This window comes from Dipteris shenzhenensis, chromosome 24 (assembly GCF_047967505.1).
Source record: "Dipteris shenzhenensis isolate YYH24624 ecotype China chromosome 24, Dip_SZ_1.0, whole genome shotgun sequence".
In the NCBI taxonomy this organism is placed as follows: Eukaryota; Viridiplantae; Streptophyta; class Polypodiopsida; order Gleicheniales; family Dipteridaceae; genus Dipteris; species Dipteris shenzhenensis.
The window spans coordinates 15,302,282-15,328,142 of NC_141619.1; the positions used below are offsets into that span (position 1 = coordinate 15,302,282).

Consider the following 25,861-nt stretch of genomic DNA (forward strand, 5'->3'; position numbering starts at 1 on the left):
GTGGCGTAAATGAGGTTGTTGACGTGAAAGTGTAAGTTTATTTTTTAAACGCCATCATCCGCACATTTAAGCATACCTGAGAGGGGTCTAATTCCTCCCACATATGACACTCTTAAGGGTAACCATCCAAGCATACCTCCCAAAAGGAAGCATGAGACGCTTGTTATCTCCCCCCTCATAAGGATGAACGCCTTGTAGGACATTGCTATTTTAAAGAAACTATGAAGTGGTGCACACAAAAGTGAGCCCTATTCTCATTGTTCTCTCTCCAATAGAGAGGTAAGTGAAGAGAGCTCATTAAATGGAGGTAGGCAATCCAGTTAATAAGAGTAGCAGGTAGTCCCATGATTGTTATATGCTAAGGGTTGCCTTTTTCCTGGTACTGGACTGCTAGCTTGAGTGCCTTGATTTTCCAAATTCTAGGCCAATATTCCTTTTCCCTGCTACTGGACTGCTATAGCCTTGGTGCCTTGAAGAAGCAGGACGCGAGACACACAGTCAGAGATGGAGACACAGGCAACACAGTCTGCTTCCCAATAGATTTCTTCTTCAGTAGCTCACGCGATCGCACTCCTTTCGGTTGCCCTTGACAGTTTACGGCGTTTTTTCCTTGAAGACAAGAGAAGAACCGGGGACGAAGAAGTTGAAGGACTCGACACCGAGACTGAGAGAGGGAGACACAGACCACAGAAGGTGCTTTGAGAGCGTTTTTCCTTCAAGAAAAGAGAAGAAGAAGGAGCGGGGGTTGAAGTACGCGATACCGAGACTTGGAGGAGACACGGAGAACCGAAGGTGCTTCCGAATAGCTTTCTTCTTCAGACGCTCCAGCGATCGCAAGCCTTTTGCTGTTTTCTCAGTGCATAGCATCAGACGTAGCTCTGTGAGTGCAGCTGGTAGATCAACGGCTTCGGGATTCCACAGATAGACAGGGGGAGTGAAGATTTCTGGCGTAGGAAAGGTCTCCTCGTTGAATGCGAGCCACGATTGCCTAACGGCTGGGTTAGAGGCCGAGAATCCAGATTTAGAAGAGCAGACAAGATAGCTTAGTCGACAATTTGCGATGGATAGACGTGCATCTCACGCTGGCTCGTGGTATAGCGGCGATGGTATCTCTCCTTCCAGCAGTCGCTTCTCCAGCATTTTCTGAATGATCACAGCTGTTTTCCCTCTCTTCAACGCTTTTGAGGCTGTCTTTCCCCCTGAAGATTGGAATGTTGAGCTAAGCGTGCACAGTTTTTTCTGTCGTGCTTGAATTTAGCCGTCGAACTCGGGAAAGAACTCGACAAATGGTTGCAGGGATGCGGCGTGTCCAACCTATCAAATTCCAGGGCGGTAATTGCACCGTATGGTACCACTACCTTTCTGAATGTCACATAGCTCAGAATCATGTGGAAACTCTTGCTTGCAGTCGACATGCGTACTGATTTTTCATTTGTGAGCCGATATTTCGGCTGCGTGCAGACATGCAGGGTATCGCTATTCTGGGCGCTGTGCATCATTTGCATTTGCGAACATAGATCCGCAACGCATGTATGATCCTGAGACATATAATTGCGTATGGCATGATATAGATGAATGGAGGAACTCCAGACCGTGTTCTTGTGGACTTCATGATTTTTGACGACTAGCTGAAGCTCATTTTTCTTATCAAGGTAGAGGCTGATGAAAACCTTGACTTACATTGTTATTTGAAGATGGGAACAGATCGCGCGTGTTTCTTCTTGGTCCATCGCATCATTATTACACGTGCAAATGCGCACTTTCAAGGGCTTCGACTTATAAAACTCCTTTGGGAGATTTGCCTATTGACCTTGAAGGTATGCTGAAGAATGACATGATCTTTGATGCTATCGTGGATTTATGTGTTGATTATTCTGATAAAGACATCTTTATCCTCCTTGGTTTTAATTTTTAGATGATTGTATGGGTGCTGTTTTAAAATTTTCATTTTTTGGACAAAAGCATTTATTAATTTGCAGATGCCTCATGTCGGCTGTGCTGTGCTACTTTCGTCGGAGTACAGTCAGCAAAGAGCTCCGTGTTCCTAGATCTATGTATTTTAGACATCTGACAGAAGATGTTTGTTTGCCTCATCATTCGAACATATAGTCTAACGCTTCTGGGGTTTTAGAACCACATACCTGATCAGTCTAATCCAAAGAGAGTTGCATAACTACAATCCCAGACAGGAGGTAAAGCATGCTTGCATTTACGCTGGTAGAGGCACAAATCAGATGTGTTAAGACGTGGTCAGTCTAATGTAGACAGAATTGTTCCGTTCAACAGAATTGTACCGTTCAACACACGCATGCATGCTCGAGCTTGCACAGATTTTCAATCTTTTATTGCCTCTATCTGTTGAAAAATGTGTTTGCATGTCAAGTTTTGCTCTGATTGTTGTGTTCATGTTGTACTATGTGGCTAGGATTGGAGCAAGGAAGCATTTGCATCCTGACTAGTATGACTTTATGCCGAAACAACTAAGAATGGAGACATTTGTTAAATCTCTTTTTTGGAATCTTTTCTTGCTTTCCTCAACCTCTATTTGGTAAAAATGAGTTTCTTGCTAAGGTCTGCTTTAATTAGTGAGGCTGGTGATCCAGAAACATCCTTGAATGGACTTGTGTCTTTGTTGCATAAGCAAATTCAGAATGTAGCTTCTTTTGCAAGCTCTCAAGTGGCGATAGATATGATATGGCTATTTAGCTGATTACTTTTCTTGCCAGGTTATTGAGTTCCATGTTTAATGAGCTAGGCATTGCATAAAATGGGTGCGTGGGTCTTGTCAATTTCTGGGCTTTGATCTGTGTCTGCCGGATGAGGATTTTTATAGAAATGTTGTGCAGTGGCTTAGAGAGCAAGAAGCTCAATGATAAAACATGGTGCTAGCTGACGGCAGATTATGAAAAGCTTTGATATTATCTTTGGACGTTTTCCTTTTTCTTTTTGTATTTCATTTCTCTTCGTGAGCTCTATTTGCTGAAAATCTTTGTCATGCCATGGTCTACTTGATTACTTCTGTCATTTTGTGGGTCCTTATGTAATGGTTTGGGAAGGATTGTTAGTGTGATTGTAGTACATATTATATGTTGAATCCAGGTGCAATCTGAATGGCAAGATTCTCTGAGGATAAAACGTGTGGCAGTTCTGGGAGTTTGCCTTACTGTCATCATTGGGTTCTTGTATGTGTTTTTGGAACTGTTTCCCTTTGTATGTTTGGATGTAAAAGTGCTACCTCTTGTCAAATCTTGCTTTGTGATGACTTGGTCACCTTTCTGCCTTCTTTTTGTGTGTAGTTGTTGCAATCGCTTCGTTTCCATGGGTAGTATGTGGAAACTTCAGGACAAAAGGCCTTCAATAATTCTTGACTCTGTTAGAGACCTTTCAGAGAATAGAAAGTCAGCATGTAGCTTTGGTTGACCACATTTTGGAACATCTAGGTACAGGCGAGGTCTTCATCTATTTAACTTTTCTCTTTAGGTGGCTTTTAAAGCAATGCACATAATTTTGCTGCTGAAAATTCTTTGGGAAGATTGTCTTTCGTCAGAATTGTTGCCATTAATAGCCATTCTGGAAGTTATTTTAACCTTTGCTCTACCAATGGAAAGAGTGATATGAGGAGTCAGAATTCTCCCATCACATTGGAAGGTTGAAAATGCATTGTACAACCATGCTTGATTTTGTGAGAGCCGGCTAAAACAAAAGGCTCCATGGGGATAAGCAGGCTCATTTCAAAAGCCACAGACCAATGCTGGCAGGCACTGGTCAGCAGCCCACCAAAGTGCAACATGAAGCTGTCTCATAAGACAGGCCACATCTTAGAGCGTAAAAGTTGCCTTTCTAGGCATAACCCAGTCTCCAGTGCTCTTGAAAATCAATGGTCTTGTCCTCATAAAGTTGTCAGTTTACTGCAATCTCCCAAGCATTCACTGCGTTAAGCGACACCTGACTCCTGAGTGATGATACCGTTGCTCCCTTGGCACTTGCCTCAAGAGAATCATTAGGAGCTCACAAGTGCTTTTCTACAAGGTAGATACATCCTTGAAAATGTTCTTCTGGCAGTGGGATGGCCTAGGGGCAAAGAAACTTGACTTTACAAAGGCCTATGAAAGAGTTGAGTGGGACTTCCTCATTGGAGCACCTCATGTCTCCAATCTAGAATGGGTTGGGTTAAGCATTGGTGATCACAGCCATGCAAGATAAAGAGGATAGGAAGCATTGATCTTAGCACGGGGGGCCTCGGACACGTGGACCTTCTTCATTAAAACAGCACATGAGTGAATTTCCTCCCCCGAGTGGTTTAATGTGGATTCACAGTCTGAGTGGGGAGACACTGAAGGTCAATTGCTATGAATCCATTGACTAGACTTCTTATTAGAGATCACTACTGCTAGAATCAATCCATATCCTTCATCCGAGCCCCTATTAGATGAAAGGAGGAGATATGGTTGTAGAAACTTCTTCACAGATACACATCTGAAAATGGAGGTCATGTGGAGCAAAAGTGAGGCTCCCAAAATTAGCACATTCCTATGGAGACTTTCTAGAAACAAATGAATGGAGGGCTGGAATTTCGAACGACTGTCTACCTCGCTGCCCTGTGTGTCCCAATGTTGTTGAAGACATCAACCATTGTTAATGAGAGTGTAGAAAGACAACCAGCATTTGGAGTTTGTTCAGCCAAGACTTCGATTACGAAATAACTTATAAAAAAGCTATCTGTCAAGGAAATTTAAAAAAGGATGTGCGCAAAGCCTTTACGCTGGCAGGAGGATTTACTCTGTGGGTGGTGTGGAAAAATAAGTGTTGACTCTTTTGGCCCCTAAAAGCAGTTTTTTAATTGCACCACTCTTTTGGCCCCCCTGTTGCACACTTTGGCCTAGGAATTAATTGCCTAGTAACTGGGTGCACATTCACTATTTCCAAGGGCCCACTACGAATTTTAATTCCCCAAGTCTCTCCCCATGGTCGGTCCCTTGCGTCTCAGAGGCTCAAGGCAGTCACGCGCAAATTACGGGAGTCGCAAATCAAAAGTCCCATAATTTCACGTCCTCGTGACACCTGCCCCCCTCCATCTTCTAGGGCTTTTTGCAAGCCATCGGCCTGCCCACAGCCCCCGCCATTATTGCGCTATCTGTCAGGGCCATGTTGCAGGCTGTACACCTGCCCATAGTCCCTCCTTGGCGGCGCCTTTCACCCGGGATATTCCGCCTTGCTGTGCTGCTCCAAATCTGCCTCTGCCAGGCCAGATCCATGCCACAAGTGCATCGCCAAATGCACTGTCCATCAGCTCCATTTGATGCAGCCACCTTGACTCCAGTTATGTTCCCAGAAGTGCTGCCCACATGACAGCCTTACTGCTGTCCATGTGGCAGCCCCTTGTGGACTCTCTTCTTTGTCTGATCCCTGCCCTCATGGCAGCCATATTCTGCCCATGTGGCCATCTCTCAGAACCCAGGTTCACCCACCCCATACTCTCCTCATATGGGGGCCTACAAACGGGGAATCCATTTCCAAGCACCCTGTAAATGGGTGGTTTTTAGGCCTACAATACCAGGTCTGGTTCGCTAAACCAGGTCAGCCAGTCTGCTGGTCTGTGAGGGTCAGCTGACCCACAGACCGGGTCAGCCAAAAAGACCTGGTTGGCTAGGAAAGAGAGATATATAAATAGCCCTCTGGGGGGGCACAGCTTAGCCTTTGTGAGGTGCATTCCAAGTACTTGCAGAAGGAAGGTTGACAATTGCAGGGTGTATCCATAGGCATTTTGGGGTTCCCAGCTAAGCCAATGAAGACCTCATTGAGAGGCATGCAGCAGGACGAGAGAGCATGAGTATTGGCAACACGTTGGCCTCAGATCTAGCACCAGTAGAGCAGCATACTGCTGTTCATATGGGGTAGGTTTCACTTTTGTTGTCAGCTTTGGTCCTCTTTGTGGACATATCTATGCCTGTTGTGGTTGCAGTACCTCACTGTCAATTTCCAGATCTGTGTGTGTTTTATACATGTTTGTGTGCATACATTGAGTTAGGATCCAGATCAAGTTTTTGATATCGTGGGTCCATGTATTTTCCAATGTACATATTGCTTTGGGCTCGGCCTAGAAGCAATTCTCATTCAAAGTTGATCTCGTAATAATTCTACTCTGTAGGGATGAAAGTAGCTGCGAATTTTGAATTGGATATGAGTGAGACAAAGCAGAGCACCACAAGTTGTTGATTTTGTTGTGTGGTTGTAGTCTATGGAGAGCTCAAAGCGACAGGGAATTTCGAAGATATGGATATTAATGTAGATGAAGCAGAACACAGCATGGAGATGCATCTGCCATACCTTGCAAAGATATTTCAGGGGTATATGGATTTGCAAGTTTTATTTTTCTTTTGTTGAATCAATTCTTTCGGCAAAAGATCAGTCTTTATCACAGCAGTAAAGGATCTTATGCCTTACCCTTGGATAAAGGTCGACTGTAAAGATTGTCCCCATCCTTGTTGGAGCCCTTTCAACTGAAAGTGAAGCAGCATATGGAAAGTTGCTTGCCAAATACCTGGACAATCCAGACAACTTCTTCTCTGTGTCATCAGATTTCTGCCACTGGGGTCTTCGGTAGGTAATTTAGATTATTCACTGCGGTACATCCTATGCTATATAGTTGCTTGTGGACTTGAAAATATGTTTAGAATAAGGATGCAATACCAAATCAAAATGTCTGGATAGCAGGACGATGAATGGTTGGCAAAATATCCATAAGCATTGTGCTAGTTTAAAATTATATTTTCCTGAAAGAAGATCATCACGGCAATTAGTCTGGATGAGGCATTTATTTATTTGATGGAAGTTTGTTCAAACATTTGCAGATTCAATTACACCTATTATGATAAAAAACGAGGTCCAATTTACAAATCTATTGAAGCTCTTGATCAGAGTGGTATGAGTATCATTGAGTCTGGTAATCCAGAGGCCTTCAAAGATTACCTCTTGGAGTATGATAATACAATATGCGGCCGTCACCCTATTGCTGTCTTTCTGCATGTAAGCTTCCTTTACTTGTGCATGGATTTAAGTTTCAGCCGTGCTTTCTTTAGTTGTCCTTCCAAGGATAAGACACATGATGGGAGCAATTTCTGATGTGAAGTGCAACTGACTCAATACTTCTATAGTACTCAAAAACTACTTGTTCGGTAGGTGGCTGTCTTGCATTCTCTCTTTTTCTCTCTTATTCACATCAGTAGCTTTCCTCTTTTTTCTTTGTCTCCCTCCACTCTCCTTTAGATCAATGGAGGAACGGGGTTAAGGGGCTTTGAACATATTTCTATCTCCCCCCACATCCTATTTGCAGCTACGCTCACTGTGGTTTCCTTGGGGGGGAAAAACGAAAACCTCAAGTCATTGTTTGTGTAACTGAAGGCTTTTGCTTTTTTTGGGGGGGGGGAAGGTGTGTTTGCAGTAAAAAGAGTACACTTGTTGGTCTCTTAGTGAAAATCATTTCTTAATCTGAATTGAAATCTTGTGGTTTGATTGTTGCAGATGACCAAAAACTGTCTGTCAAAAATCAAAATACAATTTCTGCAGTATGAACAATCTAGTCACTGTAAGAGCATGCGAGACAGCAGTGTCAGCTATGCCTCTGCAGTGGCTACTGTGGAGGATTGACAGTGGTTTGTGATTTACAATTTAAGCATTGTACTTTTGATGTCAAACCTCTACTCAGAAGGATCAGCAGGAATGGGAGGGTGTATAGCATTAATCATTAGGACAGGCAAAGGGCAGTATGCCTTTGATTAATTAATTGCAGCGGATGGCGCTAACATTGTTAATTTAACAATTGTCTTTTGGTGGTAGTTGGCCATCAACGGAAGAAACTTTCTTTCTGAAAACAGTAGGAAAGAACATGGATCCGGTACCTACCACATTGGGAGGAAAGAAAATCTATGTTTTGTGCTTCCCATTTAAATTAAAAATCCATTTGACCTGTTCACGATCTACCCTCCAGGTTTGAGAACTATCTCGTTGGCCTCTTTCTCAGGTGCAATTTTCAATTCTCTTATCAAAATGATATACCTGAGCATATATATTTCCTTCTTAGCTAAACACAGGAAGATAGTGGTGCATATCGTTTTTCGCTTGTGGAATGCTAAATTTCTGTGGTATCTGGTCTTGTTGTGAGAGACACAAGGAAACATCTGGCCTTTTCCTTGCTTACTACTTCGCTTCATTTAGCTTTGTTCAGCATGTCTGCATATCCTGAAAGCTGTTGCATGGTTTCTCTCTTGCGTTGTTGTTGTGCTGCAGAAGGCAATTATTTTGGACTAGTTGTGAATTGGACATGTTTTTTATAAAGTGTTTTGTCATTCCAAGTTTGCAAGTAGATCTGCTTGTTGGTATTGTCTGCTGCCACATCAGCAGAGATTCCCTTTTGAATTTGGGACACTAGTAGCATTTGATTTCCTGTTTTTTTCATGCTTTTGGGGCATTTGCCCAAGTGGCTTAGTTTTTATTGGGTCTATTCTTTTGGTGAGCCTTGCTAGAACTGTGATAAAATTGCCCATCTCTGCAACAGCTGTGTTGATGACTTCTTATGTGAGCTCTGATTTCTACTGCTAGCGTTAGCAATCCTAGACACAGCATTGTGAAATTGAATTGAGATTCTTACAGAACCTCTTGCATCTGACCATTGTGACGAATTTCTTGAAGGAAGCTGGTGGAATTTGCAAAAGTGCCTTATACTTTATTTATGCAGGCAATTAGGGAAAGAAGTAAACTATGAAAACTACAATATCATAGAAGCAAATTGTAGTTTTGCCTAGAAATTTTGATAATCTGCAAGTGTTGAATTTTTGACTGTGCTGTGTGTTAAGAGGGTCTTAGCGGTTTCAGTGCCCATTACTTTTATTGCATCAGCGTAAGTACATTCTTTGGGATTAAAGGGTAAGTGGAAAAAAGCAGCATATCGTTGCTTTAACAAATTTCTTTTGCACAGGCCGTAGGCTGTAGCACAATATTGTGTGTTGAATCTGTGAACAGTGAGGAGGTAAGAAGCAGGGATAAACGTCTTTAATGTTACCTAGAAAGGTCACATGATCACATCTAGAAAAAGTAAATTTATGGCACTTGATGGAAATAAATTTGGCCTGGATTTATGAAGGGCAGGAGGAAAACCAGATAATTTGCTTGTGGTTCAGTGCTTGGGTTGGAACATTTTGAGAGGGAGAGGCAATGGCAGGCTCTGCTGGGGATAGTTATACACATGATAGGGGTTTGAAATTAAGCTCAGTGCTCATCCCTTCTTGATTGTGGTGGATTTAGAGCACTGCCAAAAGAAATGTCAGTAGAGAACAATACAACTGAGCTGTTTGTAATTCAGGACTATATTTTTTGCAATGTGTCTGATATTGTGGGGAAAGCATTGCATTATTTGTTTGGGCTTGTTGCTTGAAGGATTTTCACGAGGGAACTTTCAATTTGTCAGAATGGCAAGATCATGCATCACAGAAGGGAGGTCTGGAAAGAGCAGCTGACATATTGCTGGAAACATTAAAGTTTAGTACCATATATGGAAACAAGAGTACACTTGGGCCAAAGCAAAGCCTCACGCATCCAGCAATGCTCAGAAGCTCACTAGTCTGATGCAAAGCCTCATATATCCAGGCAATATTTGGAAGCACATGAGGGAATTTCCAAATATACATACATAAATACATACATCTATATTTATATCTATAATGTGTGTGTGTGTGTGTGAATATGTGAAAATGTGAATGTGAATGTGTGCAAATGTGGGCAAAGTTTCTCTATGGCATTCTAAAGAAGGTCTCCAATGTAACTAAAGCTAGTTTGGACTCCACCATATGACAGTTGGAAGATGTTAGAAATAGAGGGGTTGATATCTTGAAATCTCATGCAGCGGATAGATCACTTGGAGATGAACACACAGACTGAAACCCTCACTCAGAGAATGGGGCAAAAACAGCAATCAAGGATGATTGCACTACCGAGTTTTCAGAACACAATACACCACACACACTCAGGTCCACGCTGCCTGTTAGAAAAGGGCTTCATTGTTGCTTTTAAGGTGGAGAGAACTGGGACTATTTATAGGATTGGATCTGGCCCTAAACAGTGACCGGTTCTGCCGCACCAACCGACTGTGTTTGTCAGGTGAATTGTCTGTTACTGGGTGACTTTTGAGCTGTTGGACTTGTGAAAGAAGCACCTACTGCAAGAATATAAATAGGGCCTGGCAGTATTGTGCACATGCTATTATGCTGCCCAGATGCCACACAATCCATTCCAGATCCATGTGGCTATTCCTGATTCATTTTTGATTGCAGGCAGTCCTCCAATTTACTGCTGACACATGCACAATACCTAACCCAGGTAATCCTTACACTTCCATAGTCTCTGGACCCCTTGTCCTCATATGGAGGCTCACAGGTGGGTCAATGAATTTTGATAGAAGAAGTGCATGGGACAAACTTATTACGCTACAAGTTAATGATGTTTGTTACATGCCATTTACATTTTAAGGGTTGGCATAGCTCCACCATTGTTGATCCCTAAAAGTAGCAGAAACTCTCTAAGGACAGCTCATCTTGAGGCATATCCAATATGAGGCACACGACATTTCCCCCTGTTGAAGTATTTTTGCCCAAACTTGTCATAGAAGAGGAAACACTAGCAAAGCAATGCCATATCCTTGCAATTGTTGTAACCATCCTATTCAGTTACGCATCCAAATTCATGCAATTCTTGCAAGTCCACTACACATTTATCTCCAACTGAAGTTCCTGTCACCCTACTGGTCCTGTGGAATGTAATCAGTTCAGGAATTGTAGTCATTGTTTAAGGAAATACTTTTTGACACACGAGGCATCTTCAGGTGGTAAGCCTTTCATTTTACATAATATTCAACAATGCTCTAGCTCAAGATCTTTTTGTGAGGGTAAGGCGGGAGTCTTAGATGATCAATTCTCTTGTGCAATATGATCTTGATTAGCCTTCAAGCTGTTATATAAGGGTCAATTCCCCACGTAAACCTCGACAAGGAGGAATGACACTTGAACTAGTTTAGGGTTGGGTTTGGGCTACTACATAGGTGGCTCACTATTGGGCACGCATGAGTCGCCACATGGGTAGTGAATGAGATTGCCATGTGGGCAGCACTATGGACTGCCATCTAGTGAGCACAGGTGACTTCCATATGCCCAGAGCTTTTGCTTGCCACGTAGGTAGCATATAAGGCCTAGCTAAGAAGGCTGAGTGGCTTAGGAATGGGGCAAAGCTACAGGGCCCTTCAGAGGTAGACCAAAGAGGGGGCTATGCAAGCTGCCTTAGGGTCAGGGAGCTAGGTCAGTCAATTGAGGAAGGGGTGGCCATCCAGGTCAGCAGTATAGGGGGATCAGTTGGCTTGCTATCCACATTTATAAAGGACACATCGTTTCTTTCGTTAGAAATCAATGCACCCATCTGTGAGCCCCCAATTTGTGGGGACAAGGGGCATGGGGATAGGGGACAGTTTTGGCCTGCATACCAGCAGCAAACAGAGGCTGGAGGGAGGCCATACCAAGCTGGGCAGTGAGCCCCCTGGCAGCTCCTTATATAGGCTGCCCAAGGGAGGCTCTTTGGGGCCAAGAAAGGGCCGACTAGCAGCTCGGCCTGCTAGCCCTGGACCAACCAGAAAAGTCAGCCAGGTTGCAGCCCTTCCAGCCCCCTATATAAGAGGCCTCTTGCCCTCCTTATTTCTCATCAGCCACAGCCTCCACAGAAGCCTACAGAGAGGCAGCGCGGAGTAGTAGTAGTCTACTAGGAGAGAGTTGTAGATTCAGGCCAGCCCCTTGTTGGATATCTTGTGCTCACCTTGAGCTAGGTTTTGCCCTGGAGGAATGCATTTGAGTTCTCTCATATTCTCTCTTGTATGTGCTGTCTATACTCATCTGTCGAGTGAGGTTCTAGTGTGTGGTTTGTATCATTGAGTGAGTGAGATGGTGCTGTTCCTATTCCGTAGAGGTTGCGAGGTTAGAGTGATTCTATCCCTCGTTTCCAACATGGTATTAGAGCACGGTTTTCAGCTCTAGATGCTCTCACATTGAAGGAAGGAGTTCTGCTTTAGGAAAGTGACTCCGATTTACAAGGATTGCAGAGTTATTTCATCTACTGCACTTCTATTTGGAGATTCTTTGTTGTGTGAAATTTACAGCAGACGTGTTGAAGTCTTTTGCCACTACTATTCATAGTCCTTTAGACATGTAAAAGCCAGAAGCCTTGTTTGCCACTACTATTCATACTTCTTTCGCTAGTGATGTTTTCTTTTATACCATCCCTAACTTTTGAGAGTATGGGAAGCTGGTTGCGACAAATTACCCTATGTGGAAGGTAAAGATCTGGAGTCGCCTTGTGGCCTGGAAGTTGTGGAAGCTCACGACGGGAGTGGACGCAAAGCTGAACGATGTTGTAGATCACAACGACAAGATTCAGATGCTGGTGGACAAAGATGAACTCGAAGCATGGGAGGATAGAGATGCCCAAGCCTTGTCTTTAATCATAGGGATGACGGTGGACATGCGATTCCTCATATCCAGATGGTTGACACGTTAGTGGAGGTGTGGGTCACTTTGAAGGACTTGTACGAGATAATAACACTTCTCCCTCCAGCACTAGCTTTTCAATATGCACAACATGGACACCTATCAAGTGGTACTGCTGACACTCAGGAGTTTGTCGCACAGCTTCAAGGGATATGTCACCACTGTGACAGTAGGACAAAGGACCAAGCCTCTTAACATTTGAAGAGCTTGGGTCCTTGCTATTGTAGGAGGAAGCCCAGGGGAAGTTGTACAACAAGGACGATGATAAAGTACTTCTGGCGGAGGACAAGGTTGATACGGGCAAGTCTAAGGACATGCCGATGACTCAGAGCAGAAAAAGAAGGTAAAATGTTGAAAAGCTTGGTTATCATGAAATACTGTTTGGAGTAGGAAGGTGGATTGAAAGAAAAAGGATTCTCATTGCAAGGAGGAGCCTAAGATAGACGCAACCAATGTTACTACTGGAGAGCCTTTGTTGTGCATAGAGCACTGTGTCGCTCATATAGCGAGTGACCATAAGGAGGCTTGGTATGTGGATAGCGACGCCTCAAACCACATGTCCAACAAGGAGTGGTTCAAGACCATGGAGGGAGTTCCCATCTCGCCTCAAAGGTGATTGTGGGGGATATTGCGACGTGAAGGGGATTAGCAATATTCTGTTCATCACCACAGCGGGAGAAGAGAAGGTAATATCTCGTTCCAAGTTTGTGCACGAATCTATCCTCTGTGAGTCAGATGGACAAGCATAAGATGTTAGTACTCTTCAAGAATGGGAAAATTACCATCACCTCTAAGGAAGACGGATAGGTGGTAGCCCAAGGTGTAGAGGAGTACGGCTTATATCGGTTTCATGCTTTAATTGTTTATGGGGACCATGGGCACTCTTACAGAAATGCAAAAGTCCAAGATGGTGGAGGGACTTCAACCTATTAGAAGCACAGAGAAAGTCTGCCAGGCTTGCTTGGAGGGCAAGGAACACCGGGAGTGATTCCCACAAGAGGCTACATCGAGGGCTAAGGGACCATTGGACCTGGTCCACTTCGACATTTGTGGACCAATGTAAACCGTGTCATTTGCAGGGTCCAGGTGTACTCGTCTATTTGTGGATTACTTTAGTCGGATGACTTGGAGATATTGCCTGGCCAAGAAGTCTTAGGCATTTGAGAAATTCAAAGGGAAGGCCAAGGTAGAGAAGGAAACAGGGAAGGACGCCAAATCATTCTGCACTGATTGGGGGGGGAGTTCACCTCCACAGAGTCCGACACTTATAGTAGGAAGCATGGGATCAAGCGTCAACTTACTTGAGCTGTCACGTCTCAGCAAAATGGGGTTGCTGAGCGAAAGCACCGAACAGTTACAAAGATGGGATTGACCATGATTAGAGGGAGAGATCTCTTAAAAGCTTATTGGGGTGAAGTGGTCAATATTGCACTTCACATCCTCAACAAGACCAAGACCAAGGCCATTGCACATATGAACCCCTATGAAGCATATTATGGTAAGAAGCACACTATCTCTCATCTGAGGATTTTTGTACATGTGCACAAAGATGACATGACAAAGCTAGATTCCAAGAGCAGGAAGTGCGTCTTTGTTGGGTACTGTGAAGAATCTAAGGGGTACCGCCTCTTCAACCCATTAAAGAAACAGATGTTGATTAGTAGGACGTGGTCTTTGAGGAAATAACGTCCCCAATAGAAGAAGAGGTCATCAAAGTTCCCAAAGTTTTGACACCCAAGTTGACCATTAGAGAGGTATCGACGAGACTGAAGATCCCGAGGAACTAAAGGATGAGCAAGATGCACCAGAGCCACCCCCGAAGTCAACTTCCAGTGATAGGAAGTTATCGACGTGGTATTTGTAGACCTTGAAGGATTCTCAAGTTGAGTTCTAGAGTTTGACGTCACGACGCAATGTGTCTGCACCCTCAGCCAACTTCGCCTTGGTGGCTCAGCTCCATCAGTCATGGACCTTTGAGAAGGAAAAAGATATACCAGAATGGTAGGCTGCCATGAAGGTAGAGATGACGCCATTCTAAAAAATGACACCTGGGACTTGGTGCCCACATCCTACAAGTGGAAGGGCATAGGTACCAAGTGGATGTACAAGCGAACGTGCAAGTCTGATGGGAGCTTGGACAAATATAAAGCAAGATTGGTGGTAAAAGGCTATGCTTAGTCAGAGGGACTGCACTTTGATGAGACGTGTCCCCACAGTCCGGATGGTCACTATTTAGACGGTGATCAGGCTCCAGGGTCTGCATCAAAGGTATGCAGACTAAAGACGACATTGTATGGGCTGAAATAGTAGGCCACAAGAGCATGGTGCCAGTGCATTGATGTATTCTTCTCAAAGATTTGGTTGAATCGAAGTTCATCAGATGCAAACCTCTCTCTCTTTTCAGAGGGGGGTAAAAGGCTAGTTCTGATCCTATACATGGACGATCTGATCCTTACTGGTGAAACTACTTATGGAGGAGTTCGAGATGACAGATTTGGGATCTCTTCACTACTTCCTTGGGATCGAGGCTAGGCAGAACAAGGACATCATCTTTATCTTACAGGAGAAATACTATCGGGAGATACTTAAGCGGTTCAAGATGGCGGACTGCAAGGATGCTATGACACTAGTGGAGGTTAGGCAGAAGTTGAGCATTCATGACTCTTCAGATATGGCAGATGCCAACAGGTATTAGCGGTTGGTGGGCAGTCTTCTTTATCTAACCAACACCAAGCCGGACATCTCCTTTGGCCTTGGGTTGTTGTGTCAGTTCTTTGTGAAAACCCAAGGAGAATAATTGGAAGGTAGGTCTACGGGTGCTGAGGTATCTTAAGGGTACTTGCTCATACGGGATTACATACACCACATGGATTGAATTAGGTAGATTCTGTGACTCAGATTGGACAGGTGACAGTGACCCTAGGCGTTCGACTTCAGGGTATCATTTTGTGCTTGCATCAAAGGCCATTTCTTGGCTGAGCAAGAAACAACCCTCAGTTGCCCTTGCTTCTACAGAGGTGGAGTACCGAGCCACATGCAATGTAGCATGTGAGACGTTGTGGCTTAGGTAGATACTTGAGGATATGGAGGCATTTTAGGAGTAGGCGACGCTGTGAGACGTTGTGGATACTTGAGGATATGAATGCAATGTAGCATGTGAGACGTTGTGGCTTAGGTGGATACTTGAGGATATGGACCTATTCCTATTCCCCAGAGGTTGCAAGGTTAGAGTGATTCTATCCCTCATTTCCAACACGTTTCCTATCCACCTCAAGTCACTGACGGAAAAGGAGGCCCAACGGATAGGAGGGGGGAGATATGCATATCTAGGATTTGATAGCCTCAATTTTGCATGGAGCATGCTTTGAGATCATCTTGTAATCTATTTCTCCTTACTCAGTTTTACAATATGATGTTGCGATAGTGGATTGTTTCTTACTCAACCAAGAAATGTATGAACTGCCAATAAAGAAACAATTTCTATTGGTGGAATGTTTGGTATTATAATCCTATGAATCAATGAAAGCATGCAAGTCACCCCCCTTGACATACAATAGAGCTGTGTCTTTTGGCTATGCATATACCTACTCAACTAGGATATAATGAACTCAATATCTGTACGGGTATTGCAGATATTAATAAGGCATCCCACAATCTAACTGTATACAACTGCATCAAAATATTCACCTACATCATACATGATAGCCTCAACCTTGGCTCCATTGAAATAGGCTTGTAGTTGTGAAAATTGAATCTTTGTAGCAATCCTTGAATGTTATTTGATTGTTTGGGCACAATGCCTTCATCTCTTTGCTTAGACCAAATGCCCAAATATTAGTGTAAAAGCTCCAAATCAAACAACTCAAATGAGGCTTCAAGATCATTCTTGAATTATGCAAGTTTCTCTTCATTTGTGCCTGCGAGCAGCCTATCATCCACATACAGGATGGTAATCACCAAATACTTTTGTCCTACTTGGCATAAAGGGTACTGTCAGTTAGAATATTCTATAGACCCTGATTGGTAAAAAATGTACGAATTCTCTCATACCAAGCCCATTTGTTTCAGTCCATATTCATCAAGAACTGGATTAGAAATAATTGGGTGAGGAAGGGATTGGTAGTTACTATTTTTATTTTTCTTAGGAAAGTTTACCATGTGTTCCTTTTTTAGAAGGAATCTAGGCTTAAAACCCTAAGAAATCAGCCCTCTACCTAGATCCTTGGTCTCCTTATTTCTCCCTTGATAACCCTAGATCAACAGTTATTCTTTTATGGCTCGAACTCCATGACCTTCCTTTGTTGATGTGCAACCAGGCTGCCAATCTGGGTGGAGGCCTAGGTGAGGTGGCGGTAGTTGAAAGAGAGCAATTTATTTAATCCAAGGGGCAATCCACAAGTGTTTATAAAGCTTTGACCTAGCTAAGATCTTTTTGAACAAGAGCAAAAAGGGACCTCAAAAATGCAAGAACAAATAGATTAAATGAGTCCAAAGCGTACTTTAGAGATTGGTGGCCAGGCAAAGTAGACAGACCCACAAGGAAACTTTTAGATTGATATGTAAGAAACAAGCCAATGAGCAGATACCTTGTTTTACTAAAGGAAATCTCTCTTAGGTTACTTCTAAAGAGGAAAACCTTAATCTCACTTTTCAACATTATCAAGGATTGTTGTCTACCTCTATAGAAAATTCTAAGGAAGTGGCAAGAGCAAGAAGCTTATGTCAACATGCTAGGAAAAGCGCTATAGAAAACTTTGAAAACTCCCCCTTGAGGGGACTCTCATCCTCAAAGAGATTAAGAAGGCTGTTTGTAGTATGGCAGATGGGAAACCTCTAGGGGAGGATGGGTTTCCCATTGATTTATTTAAAGTTCTTTGGGTAGGACATTAGGACCTATCTTCTCTAGCTTGGTAGGAAAGCTTAGCACAAAAGCAACTGCCTACTCATATTAATGGGGCATCATCAAGTTGATTTCAAAACGGGGTAGTAAAGGGGAGCCAAAAAATTGGAGACCCCTCACCATGCTCAACTATAATTATAAAATCTTTGCTTTGAGGATTTGGAAAAGAATGGGGACTTGGATTCTACTTGAATAGAAAGTACAAGGAAGGCACATGCCCCTGGAAGCCATCGTTAATCTTTGGTAGGGGTGTGAATATGCAAAGGAAACCAATATGGATATATGCTTCCTTAAAGTAGACTTTGACAAGGCTTGAATGGGATTTTATTATCCAATCTCTGCAAGATATGGGTTTGGGGTAGAATTTTGTTTCCTATGTTAGACTATTCCTTACTAATGCCTCAACTAAAGTTTGTGTGAATCGAGAGATGACATAGCCATTTTTTCTTAAGAGATCTTTTAGGGAAGGTTGCCCCCTTGCTCCTCTTCTCTTTGCCATTACTATTGGTGTTGGATGGTTACTATAAGAACAAGTGGAAAATGGAAATTTGAGAGGAATTGAACTTAAGTCAATTCAACAGTTTGTTGCTGACACCTATTTGACACCTAGAAATAATCATCAACAATCCAATTTGACACCTAGAAATACTCAAGAAGACATTGAAGTTGTGTAAGACTACTTGGGGATCTTCTATTGTGCCTCTGGATCTCTAATCAACCACACTTAAATATGGTATGCCACTCTCAGTGTGACAAACAGCTGTTAGTTTTGAAGGATCTGGGTTGTCCCAAGATTCAAAAGGGCACGGTTTTCAGATCATTAGGGATTCCAATGGATTTTCATGCTTCCATGAAGGACATATGGGAACGCTTCTTGGACAAGTTCAAAACAAAGGTAGACAATTGAAGAGGCTTATAAGCAAACCTTGCAAGGAGGAGGATGGTGTCAAATCACTGTATTTATCCTATTGCCTTTTTGACCTTTCATGTTGGTGCCCTTCCACTTCTGGTTTTTGGAAAAATTCACCAAGTTATGTAGGTCTTTTCTTTAATGAGGGGACACTAACAAGAAAAGAATACCTAAGGTAAGATCTCTCCTGATCTAAGGAAGAAGGAGGGTTGGGCTTTGTTAACATGCAATAGTCTACCTTTAAGCTTGCTATTGCCTTGATCATCAAGGCTATACTAAAACATCAGGAGGATTGGGCCCAATTGCTCCTTAATATTTTTCCACATGTGAGACTCCTAAGAGGTGGGAAGAGTGCTTAATGCCATACGAAATTGGTTGACAACAAAAGTTATTAGAAAAGCAGGTTCAAGCCAATATAGACAGAAATTGGCTTGAGAAGTATTAAGCTCTTCTTTGGTTGATTCTTCATGAGGCCATGTGGACAACTAGCAAGGGTGGGGCAATTGGCAAAGGAGATGGAAAATTTAAGAGGTGGCCTAATCATCAAGAAGACATCTTTCACTTGTTTGTCTCTTGCCTTCATGCAAATAAAATGTAGAAGTGTATACAGATTCAACTTGGGAAACTAGTGAATTGGAAAGCTATTTTGGTAGGGGACTCTGTTAGAGCAAAGAAAAAAATTTGGATGATAGTTAGGACCCATACCATTGGTACATATGGATCTCAAGGGATAATTGGTAGTTTAACAATGTTATCATGTATGCTTAGGAAGCTTTTCTAAAATGGTTCAATAGATTTCCTTTTCATCCAACAACAAATAGCCTATAAGATAACATTGTTTAACTCACCATCTATATTTCTAACTTGGCATATGTGTGCTCTCAATAGGCCCAGGAACGTGTTGGACTTGAACAAACTTAATTTAATGAAGCACTATTCTAGCTGCATGAGGGAAAGGATGATCGTGACAAGATATTCCTAGACTTAGGATCTAGCTTCTTTCAAAGCTATTTTGGCACGTGTGCATATGCCTCACACTCAAATATATGTAAACATGAGAGTAAGAGGGCTTCTTGCCGCTCTGCCTCTTCAGGATTACCACCATCCAAAGTCTTACTAGGTGATCTATTGATCACATGCATTGCAGTTTTCATTGCCTCAGCCCAAACACCATAAAGACTTGCATTGGAAAGCATGCATTGCAACCTTTCTTGAATGGTACGGTTCATCTTTTTTGCAACTGGATTTTTCTCTGGAGTACGAGGGGATGTGAGCTCCCTCTTAATCCCACGTGTATCATAGAAATGCTGAAAGTCATGAGAGAGATACTCTCCACCATTGTCAGTCCATAGGCAAAAAAGCATTCAACCTGACTGATTATCAACCAAGGTCAGCCATTTCTGAAATACCTAGAATACATCACTCTTCCGAGCTATAGCATAAGCCCACACTTTCCTAGTTGTATCATCAATGAATGTCACATAGTATTCAGCCCCGCCTAATGATCGTGTAGGCATGGGACCACATACGTATGAATGCACCAAATCAAGCTTTTCAAACTCTTTCTTTCCCCTTCTTTTATGGGCTGATTTAGTCTGCTTCCCATAGAGATAGTGCTCACAAAATTCAAAATCAGAGAAACTCAAATGCGGTACATAACCGAAACGGCATAAGAGTTTCATCCCATTTTGGCTCATATGGCCCAACCAGCAATGCCATAAAGAAGTGATTGGCTGCTTGGTTATTGCAACAACATGATCAAACACCCCTGATACATGTAAGGGATACAAAGTCCCACACTTGGCACCCCTGGCCAAAAGCATAGAGCCCTTTTGAATTTTCCAACTCTGAAAGCTAAAAGTGTTGTGAAAACCAGCATCATCTAGCTGACCCACTGAAATAAGACTCTTGGTCAACTTAGGCACATGTCTCACGTGTTTCAAAACAAATGCAGACCCATTTGCAAAAGAAAACTTTATGTCACTTGCTCCAACTATGTCACATGCATAGTTATTTCCAAGATGCACACAACCTCTCTTTCCATTGTCATAAGTGGAGAACCATTCCCTATGGGGAGTAACATGGAATGAAGCACCAGAATCCAAAATCCAATCTTGGGAATATGCATCATCTGAAGTGGTAAGCAACTCTGCAGATAAACTAGACATTAAGAGAATGTCATTGTCACTATCATGTGTGACTACATTGATCTCCTCGATCTTCACTTTTCCTTTGTCCTCCCTTAGACTCTCTTCCTTCTGATTTGCACCCCAATTTGCATTCTTTTTCTGATCCTTTTGCTCTCTTTTCAGCTTGTAGCGATCCTTTTTCATGGACGTTCTTGCCACAGTGGTAACACTCATTGTTCTGTGCCCTGGATTTGCTACGAGACTTCCCTCTTTCTTGGTACTTCCCCCTGAACTGTGATCTACCCCTTTGCACATTTAAGGCTGCATCCTACTTGTTGCCATCCATAGACTTTCCTCTAATCTCCTTGGCCAACAAGGTACCCACAACATCATCAAACTTCAGTACTCCACCAGGTGCAGAGTTACCGACAGCTGTACAGAAGGTATCCCATGAGGATGGCAATGAACATAAGAGAAATATTGCCTTAGTCTCCACATCAAAATTCATCTTTTGAGCCTGAAGCTGGCTGAAAATAATATTGAATTCATTCAAGTGAGAAGCAATGGAGACCCCTTCCTTCATCTGCAGCGCTCAAACAAGCTCTTCATGAGATAAACTTTATTAAAGGCAGTTTCCTTCTCATAAGTGGCACACAATTTCTTCCACAAATCTTTCATAGTCTGCTCATTTATACTACTATGAAATAAACTGACTCTGCAAGATGAAGTATAATAGTAGACTTTGCTAATGCATCCAACTCATTCCAATCATCCTTAGACATATCTGCATGCTTAGCTTCAATCCCTGCCAAGGGTTTAATCTGCTTCTTTTGAATAAGCACATCCCTTATCTGTTACTTCCACAAAGAAAAGTTTGTCCCATCAAACTTTTTAATGCTGAAAAACTCCTTTTCAGACATGGAAGAGGATGCCATGATGCAAATGAAGCAAAATCCCAAATGCTAGTGTCTGCAAGAGAGAATCACACCAAATACCAGGTGCACCCAAATGTGTATGCCATAATAGAGTGAAACATCACCAAAAATCAAGGCTCAAAGCATCAAAAAATGCATTTGACTCATGTGCATATACTATGCATCCATATGAGCAAATCTGGCCCAACTGCAATGGCAATCCAAAATGCCAATAAGTGCCAAATGGCTCAAGCATAAACACTGTCCATGGGCATATGCATTACTAATATCTCATCCAAGAGAGCATAACACTATCAGTGCATCACCTGCAATGTGTCAAAGCTGTCCCTTAGCATAAAATAGCATCCATGTGCAAAGCGTCCATAAAAAATAACTAGATCACTCGAGCTCTGATACCAGTTGAGAGTGCTCTCAACGGAAGCGGAATGGAAGAGGGAGAGAGAGAAACAGAAAGCCACACAAGTTTTTGGTGGGTGTAAAGCACCCTAATCTTCTTTTTCATTCATTTATATATGTGTTTGAGTATTAATAGTACATAACCAGGGTAAAGGCATAGTGACCTTCAACCCCCACACCATCCACCAATCAAAAAATTACACGTTCAAAATCAAGGACAATTTAAAAATTACAAGAATTTGGCTTCTACGTAAACCTATTGCCTTAACTTAGGCCTTCCAAGGCAGGCCAAAAACCAACCACTAATTCAAAACAAAACTAAACCTAAAACAAACTAATCCATACACCTTCTACTTACCTTATAGCAACTCGACCCTCCTCAAGGCAGGGCCTCAGTGGAACCTCCACCTTGTTTGTGGCCCTGCAAGGGGCTTATGGAAAGTGGTGTGTTTTATGTAGATGTGTAGTTTTGCTTGTTAAAAGTCATGTTGATTTAGTTAGTATTAAGTGTGGTTAGTGTCTAGGGTTGTGTCAGTATGGGTATTTAAGTTTTAGGTCAGTGTTTCAACCCTAATTACCCCTTCCCTCTCCTTCCTTCTTCTATGAAGCGGCATATTTCTTCACCCTCCTTCTTACCCTCCTTCGTTTTGGTGCGATCCTCTCTAGCTCCTTCTGTCTGCAACCTCCCTGCCTCCGTCTTCCATCTCTTCTTCCTCGTTTACCTTCTCCTCTTACCTTCTTGCTCATTACCATCTATTCTGGCGCCGATTCTGTCGGTCTTTGCTACTCTCTGTCCACCTTTGCTGCTCTGTGGCTATGGTAGCTCTTTCTGATGGTAGGTCGCGTCTGCCTCTTTCTCCTTTGGCGGCTCGTTGAGCTCGTTGAGCTGGAAGAATGTTGATGACCAAATCTTCTCTAAGATCGTGTACAGGAACTTTCGTTCTGCTTTCTGTTAGATTTAATGATTGTAGGATATTTGGCTATCTGCATTTCTTGACAAGCCTGGGAATGGAAACTGCCATCAAAAGTCAGTGAAGAAATCCTCGAACGGATCTTCTGTTGGTGTATTTGAGGTTTTCACCACCATGCATGGTTTATTACAATGTTCTTCTTCTTCATCTCCTTGCGACCTCTAAGAAACGAATGTTAATCGATATTTTTTCATTTTCCCTTCCATTTTTGAATGTCCTTAGTAATTGTAGCTTTAAATCTAGATGGCCTTCATACTTACAATTTTTTTGTTGTTTGTAGGCTAGATGTGCATGCGTCCACTTTGGACTAGGAAAATGCGTAGAATATGTGTTCATTTTTCGTGATCTTCTACCAAGTAATGGCATGTAATACTCTACTTGCCATCATTGATGATGACTGTGTGACGATATCCTCATTGAACTGCTTATTTATTCGTGTTTTATCTTGAAAACGTATCCCATGCTTCCCTTGTGCATTTTCGAGATGTGAACGACTGTTGTTAACAAAATGCCTATAAAAAGGTGGTAGGACTGCGTCCTATAAAATGGTGGTAGGACTGCATTTTCTTCACATGTAGTCTATGTTTGCCTTTGATTCACTGTCTTTTGAAGATATTAACTTTGATATGGCCGATTCCGAAGGTATGCCATTAGAAGCTGTCTTTTCTTTGCATTTGTATATTTTATTCCCTATTTACATGCGTTCCTCTAGAACATTCACAGTAGTACGAACTATTTAGCTAGGTGTTCATAGAGGTATTGTCAATACATGTCTTATCGAGACGGTCGCTCCAAACAAGTGTATGTGATACACTTGTTAGCTTCACGGTATTGCTTTTGTTTGCTGTTATGAGATGCTAAGTCTCTGTCCTTAGAGTTCATGCAATGTACAAGTTCTGACTTTGCAGGCTGAAGGTCTTCATTTGTTTATGTCTTTGCAATTGTAAGTCCTCACGCTAGGTATAGATTGTAGACTGAGGGTTATATTTGTTGTTATATAGTTTGTCAAAAGTGCTTTTCAGCCCTTCAAAAGAGTTTTTTTTAACTTCAATATCTCATTAAAACATACATTCTAATTTTTATTTACTTCGAGATCTTTCCTTTAACTATAATAGATAGAGATTCTATAACATTTATCAAAGAACTCTGTGTTTCATTAACATAGTGAAAGTTCTATTATGTGACATTTGTTAGTTAACCAACTATTCTTACTTTTGTAAGTAGTTAATAGTTAGTGGACAGTGTGAGCTGGCATAACTGGCATTTCTATATAATAAGTCAGCAGATAGTGTAAGCTGGTAGTACTGGCATTAATTGACATTTATTTTCATTTGTTTAAAGTCAGTTAATAGATCTGTCTGGCAATACTGGCACCTTTAAAAATTTTTAACAAATTTATTAGTTGTTTTAATTTCTTAATTCGTATTTTGAAAATACTTTCATGATATGGTGTTATGTACTTTTTATTTATGAGAATGGAGATAACTGTGAATGAAACTTGTAATTTAACTTGTTAGCAAATACTTCAGATCATGTGGTTAGTTCAAAGAATAGAAATAATATTATAATAAAAATTTTGAATCTGAAGTTTCTTTATTGTTTTCCTAGCAGATCAAATTTCCGTTGAGGAGAAACCAACTCTTTATTTGACCAATGAGACCTCACCTATTGCAAATCATAACACTAGCCTGCTTGTTCTCCATGGTGTCACTTCTCTTTTAGGTGCATCTCCTCCTCCTCCTATTAGAGGTTCCCCGAACTATAAGCAGTCTATGAAAAGGTCCTCCCCTGAACAGTCATGTAATGAAGATAAGAAGACAAAGACCCTTAATTTTGTGGGTGAAACATCCAAGCTAGTTTTCCTTATAGACCCTTTGCCACCTATTAGATCTCCTCCAAATTGGATTGAAGAAGAGAAACCAGTCGCATTATTGCCTTGTAATAATAGGCCATTGTTTGTTCAAGAGATAGATTTGTGTATTAAGAATGGAGTATTTGAGGGCAAGGTATTGAATAATTATGGATCTTATATGTTGCAAAATTTCAGTTACCCAAAAGCTATCAAAGTTGACCTAGTAAATAGAAAGGGCATTGGATGCATAACTTTGCATATAGATGAGGTATACTTTGTTGACTTTATCAAGACTTTGAATGTTGGGGATTGTGTCCGTGTTGTCAACTTTTCTATCTATGTGAAGAATGTGAGAAATGATGGAGGAACCTCATATTATACCTTGAATTTTGATCCCTCTACTCACCTTCAAAGAATTTCAAATTTTGTGGTAGAGCCATACTTTCTTCTTGAGCATTCCATCTCTAAACATAAAGAAACATGCAAGGACTTGATAAATGTGAGGGCAATCAATTGCCATTGGCTACCTTGGCTGTCAAGTTGGGGACCTCATTCAAGCAAAGAGATGAGCTTATTATAGGTGATGGTGCATTGGCTGATGATCTATTACTGTGAGTGTACTCTCCTCATGTTCATTCTTGAATTGTATACATTTACACTTCTTATGAAATAACTTGTCACGTATTCTCTTTATAGCTTACTTTCTAAAGCAATAAAAGGTCAGACTATTTGAAGGTTGCAGATCATTTTAAAACATTTGGGAAATGTCAGTTTGTGTTAAGAAATGTTGGGGTTAAGAGGAATACATAGCCTATTGCACTCAATATGTTGGATGCTACAATTATAGCTCCAATTAAAGATCCTTCTCTTGCTGTGAAGCTATCAAGGGTTTTTCTTACCCATATATAGCAAATTGGTTATGGAAACCAGGTCTATTGAATACAGTTAAATACTGTTCAATCTTTGCCTTTTTAAATATTGTCACAAGTAGATAGTTGAGAATAAAAAAGCAATGTTAACTATGTTGTTACAACAAACTGATATATTTAATTTCTGCATATACTAAGTATAACAGTATGTTTGTGATAGCTATTCTGAAATTTTCTCAATTATCTATAGGTAATAGGAGCTTTAACAGTTCATGGTGTAAATTCCACTCTTTATGAATCTGTTTGTGGTGCTTGTAAAGA

At 41.7% G+C, this 25,861-nt stretch overlaps 1 protein-coding gene across 2 annotated transcripts; it reads left to right on the forward strand.

Annotated features, from left to right (window-relative positions):
• The first annotated feature begins 240 nt into the window (after positions 1-240).
• Positions 241-8,797, forward strand: LOC147886267 (AmmeMemoRadiSam system protein B). Of its 2 annotated transcripts, XM_087395732.1 has the most exons (9): positions 241-792; positions 891-1,106; positions 1,259-1,343; positions 1,462-1,530; positions 1,705-1,817; positions 6,236-6,347; positions 6,457-6,600; positions 6,852-7,026; positions 7,522-8,797. In XM_087395732.1, the coding sequence occupies exons 2-9, from the start codon at positions 1,061-1,063 to the stop codon at positions 7,645-7,647; spliced, it is 870 nt and encodes a 289-aa protein (XP_087251858.1). In that variant the 5' UTR covers positions 241-792; positions 891-1,060; the 3' UTR covers positions 7,648-8,797. The 2 variants fall into 2 exon arrangements, with proteins under 2 accessions (XP_087251858.1, XP_087251859.1); XM_087395733.1 differs by having other exon boundaries at positions 241-1,106.
• The last annotated feature ends 17,064 nt before the right edge of the window (positions 8,798-25,861 follow it).